This window comes from Trichosurus vulpecula, chromosome 9 (genome assembly GCF_011100635.1).
Source record: "Trichosurus vulpecula isolate mTriVul1 chromosome 9, mTriVul1.pri, whole genome shotgun sequence".
Classification (NCBI taxonomy): Eukaryota; Metazoa; Chordata; class Mammalia; order Diprotodontia; family Phalangeridae; genus Trichosurus; species Trichosurus vulpecula.
The window spans coordinates 84866386-84882933 of record NC_050581.1 but is presented as its reverse complement, the minus strand read 5'-3'; the positions used below and the strand labels follow the sequence as shown (position 1 = coordinate 84882933).

The window sequence follows — 16548 nt, the reverse complement described above, 5'->3', positions numbered from 1 at the left end:
TTTAGGGATAGAGACAAACAGTATATAGACATGGAGATGGGAAATGCAGTGTCTTATGTGACAAGAAGGCCCATTTGACTATACTAAAGAGTAATGGTATTAATAGAAACAGATCCCCACAGCTCACAGATTGACTTAGAAAATCACAAATTAACATTACCTAAGTTGTATTGTATTTTTATTTATTTTGTTAAACATTTGCCAATTCCATTTGAATTTGGTTCTGGGGACTTAGGGGTTTTTCAGGGGTGATGTACCTGCTTTGAGTTTCACACCTTTGCCATAGAGTGCATACAGGGGAGCAAAGTTTAATAAGGCTGGAGAGGTAGGTTGCTTGTGAGGGCCTTTAAATACTAAACAAAGGAGTTGTTAGAGCCAACAAGGAACCAGTAGAGTTTGAGTAGGGAAGTGACATGGTCAGGCCTATGCTTTATGAAAAACCACTCCTCACCAGAGCACAGGGAACCACTTCTACTTTTAAAACTAAGTTGGTATTCTGGAAAGCAATTTGGAATTATATTAGCAAAGTCATAGGACTGTCCATACCTTTTGACCCAGCATTACTGTTACTAGGTATGTACCCCAAGGACAGAAGCCAAAGTTTGTGCAAAAATATTTGTAGAAATACTTTTTGTGGTGGCAAAGAACTGGAGGCAAAGTAGATGGATGCTTTTTGCTTGGAGACCAGTTGATTAATTTCTGGTATGTGAATTTAGGGCAGCTAGGTGGTGCAATGGATAGAGTACCAGGACTGGAGTCAGGAAGACTCATGTTCCTGAGAGTTCAAATCAGACCTCAGACATTTACTAGCTGTGTGACCCTATTCAAGTCACTTAACCCTATTTGCCTCAGTTTCTTCATCTGTAAAATGAGCTGGAGAAGAAAGTGGCAAACCACTCCAGTATCTTTGCCAAGAAAACCAGGTTTTTCTTGATATGAAGAGTCAGGCACAACTGAAAAACAACTGAATGTGAATTTAATGCAGTATTATTACACTCTAAGAAACAATAAATATGAAGAATTCAGGGAAAATGGGAAAACTAATAGGAAGTGATGCAAAGTGAGTAGAGCCAGGAGAACAATTTATACATTGACCACAACAATGTAACGGAAATCACTGAAAGAAATAACTCTGGTCAATGGTGACTACTGAAGACTGGTTGTAAAGCATGTTCTGACCTCTCAGCAGAGAACGGCCATAAAGTGGCACATTGGATAGAGTGTGAGACTTGGAGTCTGTAAGACCTGAGTTCAAATCTAGCTTCAGACCCTTTCTGTGGGACCCTGGTCAAATCACTTAACCTCTGCTTGACCTCATTTCCTTATCTATGAAGTGAGGTTGATAATAGCACCTACTTCACAGGGCTATTTTGAGGATCAAACGAGATAGTGTTTGTAACATGTTTTGCAAACCTGAAAAGCTATATGAGTCCTAGTTGCTATTATTATATTACCATAGGTGAGGAAGGAAGCATACATTGTAAGACGTAGTTAATATGCTGATTTACTTTGCTTAACAATATTAGTTTGTTCTAAGGGAAAGTTCTATTGGGTGGAAGCATCATTTGGAAGTGATGAGGATATTAAAAAAAAACCCAACAAAGCATTTATTTAAAAAATAAAATGTAATAAAATCAAGTTAGAATAGTCAAGTAGGGAAAATCAAAAGTGTTTATTTGTTGTCTTTTTTTCCTTTTAGGAATAAGGGTGTGTTGGAAACTTTCTCCGGAACAGAAACCAACGTGATCTGGCCCCAAGTATATGCTTTTCTCCAAACAAAACTGCCAGATATAAGTCAGAAAGGAGCAGTGACTCCCTGAAGAATAGCAATTCCCTATAAGAGGATCAGAACACTGGTTTGCTTTGTCAGGGAGCTTCTGAATTATGGGACTCATCATATATGAATTCTAAGATCATGATCTACTTTCATTTTTGCTGATTTTTCTGGAAACTAAGTGATGAGTCAATCATGAAGACTTTCATTTCTTACATCTTTATTGCAGTGACCTGGTTCTCATCTCCTGGTGGTTTGTGTAGTTTTTAAAAATTCCTATTTATGTATCTAACCATATTTCATTTTGTAAAATGGCAAAGCCAAAAGGATGACTGGTCATTTTAAAACAATACGATGCCCTTTTTTAGTAAGTCAACAGCTTCTAGTGTTTCCCTCTTTTTTAGGAAAAGAATCGATGTTTACATAGCACTAACTGAGATCAAATACACTATCAAAGAGGCATTCTCTTCCTCCTTGTCCTTTTAGATTAAAGCCATGACAAATATCCTTCTTCTGACTTTAACTCAGAAATTTCCAGCACTGTTTTTTTAAATATCTGGAAGATCTGCCTTAGAGAATCACTGATACAGAATGTCAATTTATCTATGCCTCAAATAACGCACATATGAATCAGCTTTATTTGATGACTAGAATGTGCTTATTTTTCTGGTGAGGATCCTCTCCTTTGAGGGCAGCTAGGTGGCACAGTGGACAGGGCACAGGGCTTCAATCAGGAAGACTTATCTTTCTGAGTTCAAATTCTGCCTCAGACATCTACTAGATGGGTGACCCTGGGTAAGTCACTTAACTTTGTATACCTCAGTTTCCTCAGCTGTAAAATGAGCTAGAGAAGGAAATGGCAAACCACTCTAGTATCTTTGCCAAGAAAACCCCAAAATGGGGCCACAGTCAGTCATGACTGAAACCACTCAACAACAACAAAATTATCTTCTCTTTTAATTCTGCCTGTTTCTTCAAGAGTAACTATAGAGCAGAATGCTGAATTCAGAGCCAGGCAACTTGAGTATAAATGCTGGCTCCTGCTACTTATAAGCTGTGGAATCTTGGGAAAGATCACTTAACCTCTCTAGGCTTCATTTGTTAAAATGACCGGGTTGGACTAGATGACCCAGTGAGGTTTCCTCCCCTTCTAAATCCATTATGATGCCACGAACTATTGAAAACTGCAATGCTCATTAGGAAAACATTCTTTCATTTGTAAAGTGCTTTGGCATTTAGAAAGTACCACAGCATACATAATCTCATTTGATCGAGACAACAGAACTGTAAGAGAGGCACTAAAGGAGTGATCATCCTCATTTTGTCTTCAGTAGTTCAGTCCTGTCTGACTCTTTGTGACCCTGTGGACCATAGCACACCAAGCCTTCTTATCCTTCACTATCTCTTGAATTCTGTCCAAGTTCATGTACGTCGTTTCCATGACACTATCTATCCATCTTGTCCTCTACCATCCCCTTCTTCTTTTGCCTTCCATCTTTCCCAATGTTAGGGTCCTTTCCAATGGGTCCTGTCTTGTCATTTTATGTGGCCAAAGTATTTAAGCTTCAGCTTACATATTTGTCCTTACAATGAATAGTCTGTCTGTTTTACAGGATCAGGAAAATGAGACTCAGGAGTTATCTCATCCCAGATTACAAAACCACATAGTGCCACTGCCTAGAGATAACTGGTCATTATGTTTATTATTGGTCTTTTTTCTTTTGAAGATATTTTCTTGCACTGGGGGATATGACACACAAGAGTAACATAATGCAATGAAGAGGTATAATTTTTATCCCAAATGGAAAGTTCTTAATTAGGAGATTCTAATCTCATTCTTTATTCTGGTTGAGAAATATGGACTTTAGTATATAATTTCTGTTTTTTCTTCCTTGTTCTCACTTATATTTTGCTGTCAGTAATTTGTCCTTATGGATTCCATGCTAACCTACTGAGAAAGAAACATGGTACTCTGCAGACCAAGTATGTTTCCTGAAGTAAGCATGGGGCCTTACATGTAATAGGCTCATAATAAGTGATATTGGTGATTGTTAGCTTTCTACCTCCCAATTCTTGGGCATCCCTGGGCATCTTGGTATCAATAGCTTCCTTGAAGAAGTAGCAGGTGGAGTAAAGTCCTGGAAGGGTTGCCATTCCATATATGAGGTAACAGACTTGGTAGGAGCAAGAAGATAGTATAGTTTGGGGAAGAATGTTTATTATTATTATTTTTTAAATTTCTAAAAAAAGAAACCATGATGCTGCCCACCCTATCTTAATTTTGGGAAAGGAAAACTTCCAGAAGTGGGTGATCTTAAATCATTTAATGTCTCTGGGCCTCAGTTTTCTTATCACTAAGATGGGAACAAGAGCAGGTACCTCTAAGGGTTGGTGTGAGGATCAAACAAGGTAAAACAAAGCTTATATTTCAATTGTATTTTCCTCACAATAACCCTATGAGAGTCTGTGGGTAGGATTTGAATATTATTCTTAGCCCCACCCCATCTGATAGATGAAATTGACTTGCCCAGGGTCATACATCTAGTATCAGAGATAGGATTCAAACTCTGATTTCCTGACTCTGTGGCTGGTTGAGAATAGTGGTATGGTGACACCATATAGCGAATCCAAACTTCACAGAACAAATCCCCTTAATAAAAGGATTTTTTTTTCTGTAAAACTTGGGACTCGGTCAAAAGGTCACATCGTAGAACCCAGAAGGCCACAGGTTCCCCAACCCTGGACTGTAAATAAAATGCTGGGCTCAGTGTCAAGGACAACTGAATTTAAAGCCTGCCTTAAACATTTAATTGTGTGACTCTAGGCAAGTCACTTTCTCTCAAGCCTCAGTTTCCTCATCTGAAAAAAGGAGAGACTTTGGACTTAATGACTTCTAAAGTCCCTTCCCGCTGGAAATCTATGTTTCTGAGCTGTGGCATCAGAGCGGAACAGGAAATTGTCATGGTTTGACTTACCTGGCTTTCCTTCTCTGCAGACTACATTTTTTATAAGTGATCATTTAAGTGCTATGTCAAGTTTCCCAGTGTCTTTGAAAACTTGACCTCCCCTTTTTCTGAGATTTTCTTCTAGGCAGTTAAAATGTAAAGGCCATTTTAGAAAAAAAAAAAAAAAGGTTTTTTTTTCCTATTTAGCATTTCTCACTCACTCACTGTCTGTCTTTTTCAAGATGGATGGAATGAGGCATTTTGAAAGGATTACCACTACTACTTCCCTTTTTGGTATATTTTTCTTTTACTTTGTACAAGATTTTCTGTAATGCCTTATGTGAGTATCATAGTATACCCATTTCTAACAAAATAATTGTGGAATATTAGACTGATACAAAACAATACTAGATTATAAAGCATGCTTTATAATAAAATCAATCAGAAATCAAAACCAATGTTTCTTTCTCTTTGACTGTATGTACTCCATCCACACTTGCCCTATCAATTATGTTGATGCTTTGTTTTCCTGCTACTTAAAAAAGCTCTGCGAATTGAAATCCAGATTCTTAATTTCATAGTGTTTTATACTTTACAAAATGCTTTTACTTGTATTCCTTAGAATCAACTGTAAGAAGAATGAAGGGCATTGTTGCTATTTAACAAATGAAGCTGATTTCCCAATTAGCTGATTTTATATTGTTTTGTATGTAACTTATATTTATGTGTGCTTATTGTATCCCAACCCCAGTAAGGAATTGTTTTGGTTTTAGTATTCCCCTGTGCTGTTGGTAGTGCTTAGCACATAGTAGGTGTTTGTCGAATTTAATTCAGAGAGGTTGACAAAGGTTATATAGCTAGGAAACTGGTAGTTAAGAGATAAGATGTGGGATGACACACTCAGGATCCAAAAATAGATTCTAGAATGATGGGCTGAATCTAATAAGAATTGCAGTTGGAGAGGTCCAGGGGATATCAGTCATCTGATCCAACCCACTCACTGATCCACCCCATTGCTCTAAGAGAGAACTCATTATATCCTAAAGTAGCCTAGTGCCACTTTTGGATAACTCCAGTGATTGTTTTTCCTTCTGTGCAAGTACCTTCCTACTACTGATCTCTGGTGCAAAGAACACATTTAAATCCCTTTTCCCTATGATAGCCCTTCAAATACATGAAGACAACTGTTATATCCACTCCTGTCTTTCATTCATGTTAAACTGTCTCCTCATTTCATTTAATCAATTCTTATAAAGCATAGCCTCCAGTCCCCTCATCATCTTAGTCAAACTCCTTTGGAGATGCTTTCATGTGTCAATGTTATCCTTCGAAAAGGGGGATACAACATTCCAGATGTGATCTGGCCAGAATGAAGTACACTTTCTAGTAAGTTAACCTAGTATCATTTCACCTATTTTGGCTGCCATGTTACACTGATTTGTATCTGAACTCCATTGAAATCCTCTTCCTTATCCTCTTGATATGTATTAATATCTGACCAATAGAACAATATCTGTTCTTTATTCATTCAGCTTATTTTTGGGCTTGAATACAGGATTTGACACTTACCCTCATTAAATTTCATCTTAATAGATTTAGTTCATTTCCTTATACCTACCAAGAACTTTTTGGGTTCTGGGCCTGTCATACATTTTATTAGTTATTCCTATTATCATTGTCATGTGTCATGTTATATGACTTTTCCAAGGCCACACAATAGGTAGAAGAGCTGGAATCTGAACCCAGGTTCTCTGATTTCAAATACTTACACTCTTCAATGTGAGCATATTGTCTCATGACAATGAGACACTAGAAAGTAGTGTCCCTGTCTCATGACACAGGTTGAAACAAAAACATTTCAAGCCTCATCTATATTTTCAGGTAACATCCAATGAAATTTTATTATTGAATATTTTGGCAATCTCTTTAAAGTTTGCAGTAACAGAAACTGGCCTGCACCAATTTGAAAATTTAAAAGATATGAAATGGTCCTCTGTCAAAATGACTTGTTTGTGTTTGCAACTGATTGCAAGAATAGATTTGTTGCTTTTATTCTAAAATGTACTGAGGGTAGCAGAGGGGATGTAGTGATGGTCTTGGAGTGAGGAGTTCAAATCCTGCCTTAGATGCTATCTCTGTCCCTGGGTCAGTTCCCTCCTCTCAGCCTGTTTTCTCACTATAAAATAAGTTGTGAAACAAAGTTTTTATATAATTGTTAGCTGTCATTTTTACAGACTCATCAAAGAAAATATGCCCAGAAACTTTGACAACTGGCAGAATTACTTACGTTTAATCTACAATTCTCCTGTGGCTACCAAATTAAACATTAAAATTAAAAAAAAAAAGATCTAAGTGCTAGACCAGCTAGACTTAGTATTAGTTTTTTATATGGCACTATGTGCTAGGCACTTTACAATCAAATAGAGATCAAGTGACCTTCCCAGGGTTATATAGCTAATAAGGGTCTGAGGTTAGATTTGAATACAGGTCTTCCTGACTCTAGGCTCATTATGGGTATGGGTATGTGTGTACACACACACCCCTTGTAGATTTCAGTGCTTTTTCTTTACCTCTAAAGTATCTGGCACATCTCATCATATTACTTGGATTGAGAAGGCCTAAGTGTTCCTGTTCATAACACTTTGAATTTATGTTCCAAAGAACTCATCTCTTACTCTGAGGTCTCATTGAGGTTAGCAGGGGTAACCCTGGGTTCTTGAAAGTTATGCCAATACAGCATTAGCTCTAGCAAGTGCTACTAAGATGGAAAGAATTTAATTATAGGCTCTTTGAGATAGTGTTTGCTGTTGGAGGACCAGCCTAGGTAAATTCAAAGCGGCTTGTCACCAGGTTAACTATGAAGTGATGAATTAATTTTTATTATGACAGTTCTCAGAGACCATCTATTAAAATGCAGAGGGATTGCAATCTGTCTTGTTCTAGGAAGTACATATTGATAAATTATCTGAAATACTGAATTAAGAACTCAACAGCATTTAAATATGAAGCATTAGAATGATATATGACTTTTCTTTTGGCAACCAAATAATTCACCTTTTACATGTCAATTTAAATACTGATCAGGAAAGGGATGGTGACTAACTTGAATCAACACAAGGCATAATTTAGGAGATGGTTTATTGGTCAGATTTCCTAGTCTAGGAAAAGCTCCACAAAAAGATGACTACTAGTTTGCAATAGGATGAACATTCATTTTCATACTTACCATCCATGAAAAAAGTTTCGAAAACATCATTGAAGAGTAAAAGTTTACAGGCAGTATCATTTCAAGTGCCTTTCGCAACAAAAGAAAGTTGTGAATGATAGCTATTTTGACCATTTTAAAATATTTTAGTTGGAAATATAAAATAGGGGATATAATTGTTCTGCCTAGGTGGCCAACGTGTTTCATGGGGCTTGTTGGTAACTTCAACTGTTTGGTTTAGTTCGTTGAGAACATTTCAAATGGATGTTAACCCAATTTCTCTGCTGGCATCCCACTTGTGTAGATGTGCCAATTCATTGCTCTGTCATTTAAAAAAATATAGCAAGAAAAGAGAAGCCCTGCCATTATCTAAGTATTACTGATATTCCAGTGTAATTTCAGGAAGTAAGTTTTTAAGTTTGCACAAAGGCTATCAGCCTACCTACTTCAGCACTTTTAACACCAATTATGGCCTAAGTGGTCCCTCATTCAGTTTTGAATAAAAGGACACTTAAGTTTAAAAAAAAAAACAAAACAAAAAACCTCCACGCACCCCTATGAGGGTATTTGTATTACTAATATGCATTAAATATTACTGGATTTGGTAACATCCACATGAAGTAACTCCAAGGCCCAGAGATTTGTCTAAATGAATGGGCGTCATCACTTTTGTAATAAACTTGAAGCTTGAAAAAAAATTCCCTTCACAACTAAAATACTATGCCAAATTTTAGAACTTGATTTTGTGGTTTCCAATTGTACTAAAGTTCTTTATTCAGAAGGAAATTTTCAGGGTATTCATCAACCTTAACTTTTTCTTTTCTTTCTTCATGCCACTCTGATTATTAAGATCTGGTTGCTCAAAAGCAACTCTTGGAAGGCAGTGAAGGTAGAAGAAAGTTGAAAACAGTTAAAATGAAAGTAACTGATTAAGCTAGCTCTGTGGATTTTAACCCCATGTTTTATTTCTGTTTGTAATTGATAGCCAAGAGTTGGCTTCTAGAAGGAGATAAAACATCTCTTTATTCATTAGGAAGCTGAAGGATAGAAAGGGAACAAAAACTTGAGAGGCATTTCTGCAAACCTCATTGAAATGGGGACCTAAATGAAACAATTACAGGCTCAGGAGTCATCAGAACTTCAAAAGCCCAGAATTCTGCCATTCTTCTACCTTCTGCCCTGCCTGCAAAGACCCAAATCCCTCCATGCCTTCATTCTCAGTGTGTTCCTGTGGCCAGCACTGAATGCCAACAAATAGATTATGTAGGCAAACAATCTATATTTACATAAAGCAGGGTTCTTTTTCTTTCACATTTTACTCTGAAATTGGGAGAGCTGAGGCTCATGAAATATATTTGATTCACAATTTCAGTCTATGATTATTAGTTCAGCTGGTAAGAATACGGTAGCAATAACGGGTCTGTTGGCTTTATTAGTTCTTAAATACAGACTGCAACTTTTAAGAGCAAGTAAGTGTATATTGCTAGTTCCAGAGAAGTGCGAGTCAAAGACCATCTTTCTCAAAATAACTGAGCTCATGTTCTACTAATGGTAGGATTGGCGTTTTATCTTTACCAAAAGACAACAGCAATGAAAATAAATATTACAGCATATTTGGAAGCAAACATTGTAAAAAATAAAACTTATAAATTTCCCATGATTGGGTTAGAGTTTAATGAAATTTACCACTGTGACAAAGTAACCACATTTGTAAGGAAAAAGCTAGCTTTTATTGAGCAGTTTTAGTCCCTCAACTTTGTATGATGCCACTTACCCCTTAAAGCACTATGTAAATGTGAGTTATCCTTAATAACAATATGCTCAAGGGATTAAATTCTCATAACAGAATAAAATAAGCAATGCCATTTTAAAAAAATCGAATTATCCTATAACTTGAAGGTACTGTACATGTAGTCTACAGGCCATTTATGGATCCTCCCCTCCCCACCCCCCACCCCCACTTCTGCCCAATATTTTCAGGTCATCTAGTGGAATGAAGTTAAACATGAAGAGTTAAGTTGTTCTTATTCTAAAGAAGGGCTTAGGTGAAATTTTTAAAAATTCTGCAATAACTATGATGAGCAATGTGTATTGTGGTTTGGTGGAGAGAGCACTGGATTTCAGGTTGGAAGACCTGGCCTTAAGTCCAGGTTTGGCCCTTTTACTAGCCTTGTGACCTTTGGGAAATTGTTTTAACTCTCTTTAATTACAGTTTCCTCGTGTGCAAACGGGGAGAAAGTAACACCTGCACTACTTGCCTCACACGGGACTGTTGTGAGGACGGCACTTTACCAATTTTGAAGAGTGCTCTAGAGTTTGAGGTTTGTCTTTTGTTTTTAATGAAGGGTTAGTGTGATAATCAAGTAAAATCACCTAGTAAAGAATACCATTTATTCAATGCAGCTTTGAATAGACACTGGGGTGAATCTTTTAAAATATCAAATTACATCCTGGTGTAGCAGAAAGAGAAGACTTGGGTTTGAATCCCACCTCTGATCAATACTTCCTAGCTGTGTGACCACATGACCTTGGACAGCCATGGTTTCCTAATGAGTAAGATAAAAACACTTGCACCACCTACCCTCACAGGGTTATTATCATGAGGAAAGTGATTTGTAAACCTTAACACCATAGAAAACATGAGTTGTTGTTACTACATCCATTTAAAGGCTAGAACTGACAGATATCTTGGAGATAAAAAATAAAATAAAAATTTAATCCTAATAAGGTAAGATATTTGTTTTAATCGCTTACCACTCAGTTCCGTTAAGTGGATATCAGTTATTGATTTATTGCTTTTAATATGATGAAACACCAGATTTGACATCTAAGTTAGCAATATGATACAAGTACATTTTATCTTTAATTGTCTTTGTAGAGTAGGACACGAATGTCTATATAAAAAGAGACTGTAGCAGATGCCTCCTAGAATCAACCAGTTCTTGTAAACATTGTATTTGTGCAGATTTTCATACTTTGATTCCAAAATTGAGAACAGTAAGATTAAAGGCAAATTTAGTAGCCAAAAAAGAGTCCAGTTTCACATCCTGCAACATATGGTGTACCTCTCCTCCCTCCAAGGGAAAAAAAAAAACCCTCCCCCCCAAAAGACAAAAACAAAACAAAAAACCTAGCAGCATATTTTCCAAAAAAAAAATAAAGAGAAAGAAAATTACAAAATGTTTCAGTACTCTCTTCCCCTCCCATCAAAAACCAAACAAAAATAAAGTGCAGCACCCATAAAAGTGTCAAGAAAATAGCCAAGTTCTTCCTTTCTTGTAACAAAATAGCACTTGGCCTCAGCAGTCTTAACTGAACTATACAGTGTCCATCATTTTCGGTTCATCATCCTCTTTATGAACCATGGAATTTAAGCTGCAGAGCGCTGTATTTGTACAATACTGAAGATAATCTGGATTCTGGAACAGAGAAATGGATGAAAAATACAAGAAATCAGTTTTGTGAAAGTTGATGCAATAAGGCATTCCAGTTTCACTTTGTCATCTTCCAAGAAAGATAAGGATTCAACTATTCAACAATGTGGTATCAGCTGATGCATGTGATCTTAATTCCACAACTTTCCAAAACAGAAACTGAAAAGAATGTGACAATTTCAGAAATCAATCTTGAATACTTACCTTATTACCTCATCATATTTTAGCTTAAATAACAAATATCACATTAGTAAGTACTGAAAACAATTTGAATTGTAGAAAAACATTGACTGACTAGGTGAGGGAAAAAAGAGCCCTCTTTAGCATCAGAATTTTGTCTGTTCAAACCTTAAAGGTGATATTATTTCTTCCTATTGAAGGCTAGTGACCCACATTAAACACAAAACCAAAAACATCAATTCAAGGGCAAGTAAAACTCATTTTCGGCTCCTAAACATTATTTTTACAGAAAGAGAAATATGAAACATTTCACTTATCTACATCAACATTTCAGAATGGAGAACATAACACACCGGTCAAGAAATACAACAGGTTTCATTTCATTGATTATTTATAAAATGCCTATTCTGTGCAAGATGTGTGCTAAATGGTAAGGATTCAGTTATAGTGCAGCTAGAGTAGGGTGACAAAGATATCAGGGAGAGGGAAAGGAATGGTAAGAAAAGGGGTATGGGACTGCAGAGAAGTGGCACAAAAAGACAATACAAATCACAGAAGTTCACTGACTTTGGACAAATATACAATACGATCAGAGATTAACCAAATTAGTATACTTATTAAGGTGGGAACATTTTAATGGTCATGAGTACTCAGAAATCGTTCAGTAAGGGAATGACAAGAATAGCGTAAATGATCACTTCTCCACACCTACCTGTGGTAAGGATTCTAATACACCTATAGATCCAACACCAATGTGGGGAACATGATTCTGAACTGACATAGGTTGAAAACTCTGTGATTGAGAATAGAGTCTTACTCTTGACTTGAATGCTTCAAGTTCATTTTTGAAGGCTTCAAAATAACCCTCTTCTTCAGCCTGGAAAATTAAAAAAAAAATGACCACCAAAGTCTACTGAAAAATTTCAAGATTTCTTAATGTCAAGTGGAATGGAAACTGAGATCGCAAGGGAGGAAGGGTACTCCTGTTATATAATACACCTCAGCAATCCTTTAGGATAGAAAGCTTAGGTGTCATTCAGTCTTGGGATTTGATTACCTTCTCCTTCATGTTCTGCTTTGTAGCATAGTTATCTGTGCACACCCTATTACTGCTGTTAGATTACAGAGCTCTCAAAGGGCAGGGATACGGTTTCATTTATGTATCCCCAGCTCCCGGTATAAAGTAATAACAAATTCACATTTAAATTGTGTTTTCAGGTTTACAAATACCTTTCTTCCCAACAACCCTGGTAGGGAGGCAGTTCAAGCACTATTCCCATCTTAGGGATGGGAATACCTGGCCAGAGTCACACAGCTAGTAAGTTTCAAAGAATCCGAAACCATGTCTCCTAAGTCATGAACACTCTCCATTGTATTAAGCTTGCCTGAGAAACTGAAGGCTAGAGAGACTGAAACCTGGCCTCCTGCAGAGAAGACCTGAAGATTCAAGGAGACAATTCCTCCCCCTCAATCAGCAGCTTGAGGATGACTAGGAGCACTTATTACCACAATGACTTTCCTAAATGGTGCTCAGACTTCCTAGCAGGCTTCAAGAGACCACAAGACCTTAGAAAGTTCCTTCTTGCTCTTCCTCAATGCATGACAGCTGAGTAGATCTCCAAAGTTAATACTCACCGGCTTTTCCTCAAGCCCACTTCAACACTGTCCTGTATCATAAGCCACTGTGAGCAGCCCTTCTCGGTGCTGACACTCCTAATACAGGAGTAGATGTTTACTGGTTTTTGAATTAAGCCTTCTGTTCTTGCTATGGCAATACCATGGTTTACTCAGAAAGTCTTATTTCTTTTCAAGCATAAAATACAACTACATTCAACAGACTACAGATAAATACAAAACTTGCTATATTTTCCCCAAACCAGCCTACCTTGGCATGCATATCCTTTTTGGACCTTACAATTCACCCTTCACATCCAAAATCTCAACCACAAACACACCTTTATTCTCTTAGGGATTTTCTTATATAAAAACCTCTTTCCCGTATTTTCTTTCGTGTCCTTTATAAATTTTTTTCTTTAAAAATTGAACATAAACATTTTCTTCCCTTCCTTACATAGCTAACGCTTCACAGTGACACCCCTCTTCATCTCCACCCAAAAGAACCTTCCTTGCATCAAAGACACATTGTTAACCTTCTTCATATTTTTTATACACTTCTGAATGGGTGTTTTATTTACTTTACAACCACACCCTGGAAGAAAATAGGTATCTTTTATGAATCCTCCTCATTGTCTTTGAGATCCCAATATCTTCCATCTGTCCCAGGGTTGGTGTACATATTTTTTTCAATCCTTCAAAGTTACTTACAAAACAGATAAGGGTACATACAAAGTCACAGAATTCTAGATCAACTACTTGGAAATAGCTATCTTGAACCCCCAAAGGAGACGCAGCTAGATGGGTCAGTGGATAGAGTGCTGGGCTTGGAGTCAGAAGACCCCAGTTCCAATAGAGCGTCAGACACTTACTAGCTATGTGACTCTGGGCAAAGCACTTAACCTCTGTTTGCTTTAATCCACTAGACAAGGAAATGCCCAGAACACCCAATGGACAGTATGGTCTACAGGGTCACAGGGTCAGACATGCCTGAACGACCTCCTGTCTTCTATAGACAAAGTAACTACCATTCCTTTGTGATCCTCACATGGTGTGTACTCAAGGCCCTTTCTTGTCCTGGAAGCCTTTTTCTAGAGGCTCTCCAGATCGTCAGTGTCCTTCCTAAATTGTAGTGTCCGGAACGAATCATAACACTCCAGACGCAGTCTGACCAGGGCAGACGACAATACAACTCTCACTTCCTTATTCTTGGAAGCTGTGGCCTCTCTTAGATGATGGCAAGATGAACCCAGCTTGTTGTTGTTGCTGGTGCTCAGCACAGTGCCTGGCATGTCAGGCAATAAAAATGTTTTTGACTGTCTGATTGATCTCACGCTGCTGTTTCAACAATTTGGCTAGCAGCTGTTGTGGGGATGTAAGACCAACACAACCCCAACAATAAGCACTCCACAAAAGCACAGGTTCTTTTGATCTGCTTAACTAAGGAAAGCTACGTGAAGGGTTTGACAAGCTTACTTTAATTAAGCATACAAATATCATTCACTTAGTTCAGGGAAAAAAGCCAGCACACTGAACTTCAGAACAAATACAAAGTACAAACATCGACAGACAGACCTTGTCTGATTCAAATCCCAATACATAGTTACCAGAGTTTAACAAAGTCTCAGCATCCAGGTAACAACCTGGAGGGCCCTTAGCTACAGCTGCCCGGCATCAACACCATCTCAAGTGAGAGCCCTTGCGCAAATGGCTCTGTCCTCTCTTTTTATATGGATTCAAACAGCATCGAATGTCATCTGAATGACCAGAACTTAGGCTGCTATGATTGGCTCTTGAGTTAGCCCCTCCCCTTAAGGGACCCTGGGAGGTTCACATCCACATACGTTAGGTTAACACCTAATGGGGTTAGAGCCTGGGGCTTAGCACTTAGTAAGACTCAATGAAATACACTGAATTACTCAAAGCAAACAAATGCCAAACTCTTCAAGGGCACTTGTTGAACTAAGTGCTAAGGAGCCCATTTTGCTTACCAACACAACTGCTGACTCACACTGAACTTGAAGTGCACTGAAACCCTCAGATCTTTTTCAGAAAACTGTAGTCCAATTACCTTCCTGGATCCTTTATTTAGGTCAATTTTTTCGAACCCAGGGGTAAAACTTAAATTTCAATGTATTAGGGTCAGTCCAATGTTCTTTATAAATTTAAACAAATTGTAAAACAAAACTAAAAGCAAACCCAGCAAAAGCCAGGTATACCTGAATTTAAACCCTCAATCCTTCTATGTTCTATTGGAGAAATCATCTTCAGAACTTGTTAGGGTCATTCTTCATTAGTTTTTATTCACTTATTATCGATTCCTAGTTATTCTACTAGCTTAAGCCCCACACCCTTTTGGGGAAACTCCTGGTACATGAAAAATAATGAAGCGAATACCTCAAAATTTGGCTTCCTTACTATCACAAGTTATTGTTTGGGAATCAAGATTAACTTATTTTTAACTAGTTAAGAAGGGACTGAAATATAACATGCACATTTAGTTAGAAAGAGTACTCCGGCATTACCATAAGATTGAAAGGTAAATTCTAAACTTAACGCCCTACCCTCTCCCCACAATGGGAAATGCCTGCTCTGTCACAGCCCTGGCACTTCCAATGGGTAAGTTATTTAACCTCTCTGGACTTTCTTTTCCTCACACAACACAAACCTTACGGCGTTTTTGTGAAGAAAGTATTTTGTAAACCTTAAGGTGATATATAAATATGGGTTATTCTTTACAAACCATCTCTGTTTTGCATGAAAATTTCCTCCAGTGCACAACACATTAAGGAATGATATAATTATGGCACCAGATCTGAGGGTCACTGTCACACTGCAAGGGCCTGCCTTTCTTCCAGAACAGTAATGAAAAATCCAACATTATTTTCTCTGTCTCTCTCCATCCTGGCTTCTTGGAAGACCAAGACTTCTCACTTTATGCCCTTCTTAAGAATTCTATATTGGAGTTCATACTACCTGCTTCAAATGACATGGTTTTCACTTCCTTGATCAATGACTTCATCTAAACTAGTTGAACAAAAGCCATCCCCTCCAGTCACATCCATGGCTACTAATGCCCTTGTTTTGAAATTAGTTCTCTGCCTTAAAACTCAAGAACAAGGGTTAACTCCTTTGGCAGTCTGGGGAAATTTAATACTAATGTAGTTCGTTGCTTACCTTCACAAAAGAAATACTAAATTTCAGTTGAAAGTTAGTGAAAATAAAAATGTAATCTTTTTCCCAACCCAGTTCACAAGTCCCCTGAAATCTATCCCCTTATGAGTCCATGGGCCCCAAGCAAAGAATTCCTGCTCTAGAGTGACAGATTCTTCCCTATGCTCACAATAAGTCCCCCACTTCCTTTGAGGTCAAAGGGTTTATATTTCCATTTTGCCC

At 37.6% G+C, this 16548-nt stretch overlaps 2 protein-coding genes across 2 annotated transcripts in view; one reads left to right on the top strand and one right to left on the bottom strand.

Annotated features, from left to right (window-relative positions):
• AK3 (adenylate kinase 3) overlaps positions 1-5406 on the top strand; it is a 29021-nt gene extending 23615 nt beyond the window's left edge. Inside the window, exon 5 of the mRNA XM_036738111.1 lies at positions 1700-5406. Coding sequence (XP_036594006.1) covers positions 1700-1820 — 121 coding nt within the window. The 3' untranslated portion in view covers positions 1821-5406. The remainder of the gene's footprint in view (positions 1-1699) is intronic.
• A 4168-nt stretch (positions 5407-9574) lies between these two features.
• The window catches only part of CDC37L1 (cell division cycle 37 like 1), a 31021-nt gene continuing 24047 nt past the window's right edge, over positions 9575-16548 (bottom strand). Inside the window, exons 6-7 of the mRNA XM_036738110.1 lie at positions 12251-12415; positions 9575-11343 (exon numbers count right to left, since the gene is read on the bottom strand). Coding sequence (XP_036594005.1) covers positions 11242-11343; positions 12251-12415 — 267 coding nt within the window. The 3' untranslated portion in view covers positions 9575-11241. The remainder of the gene's footprint in view (positions 11344-12250; positions 12416-16548) is intronic.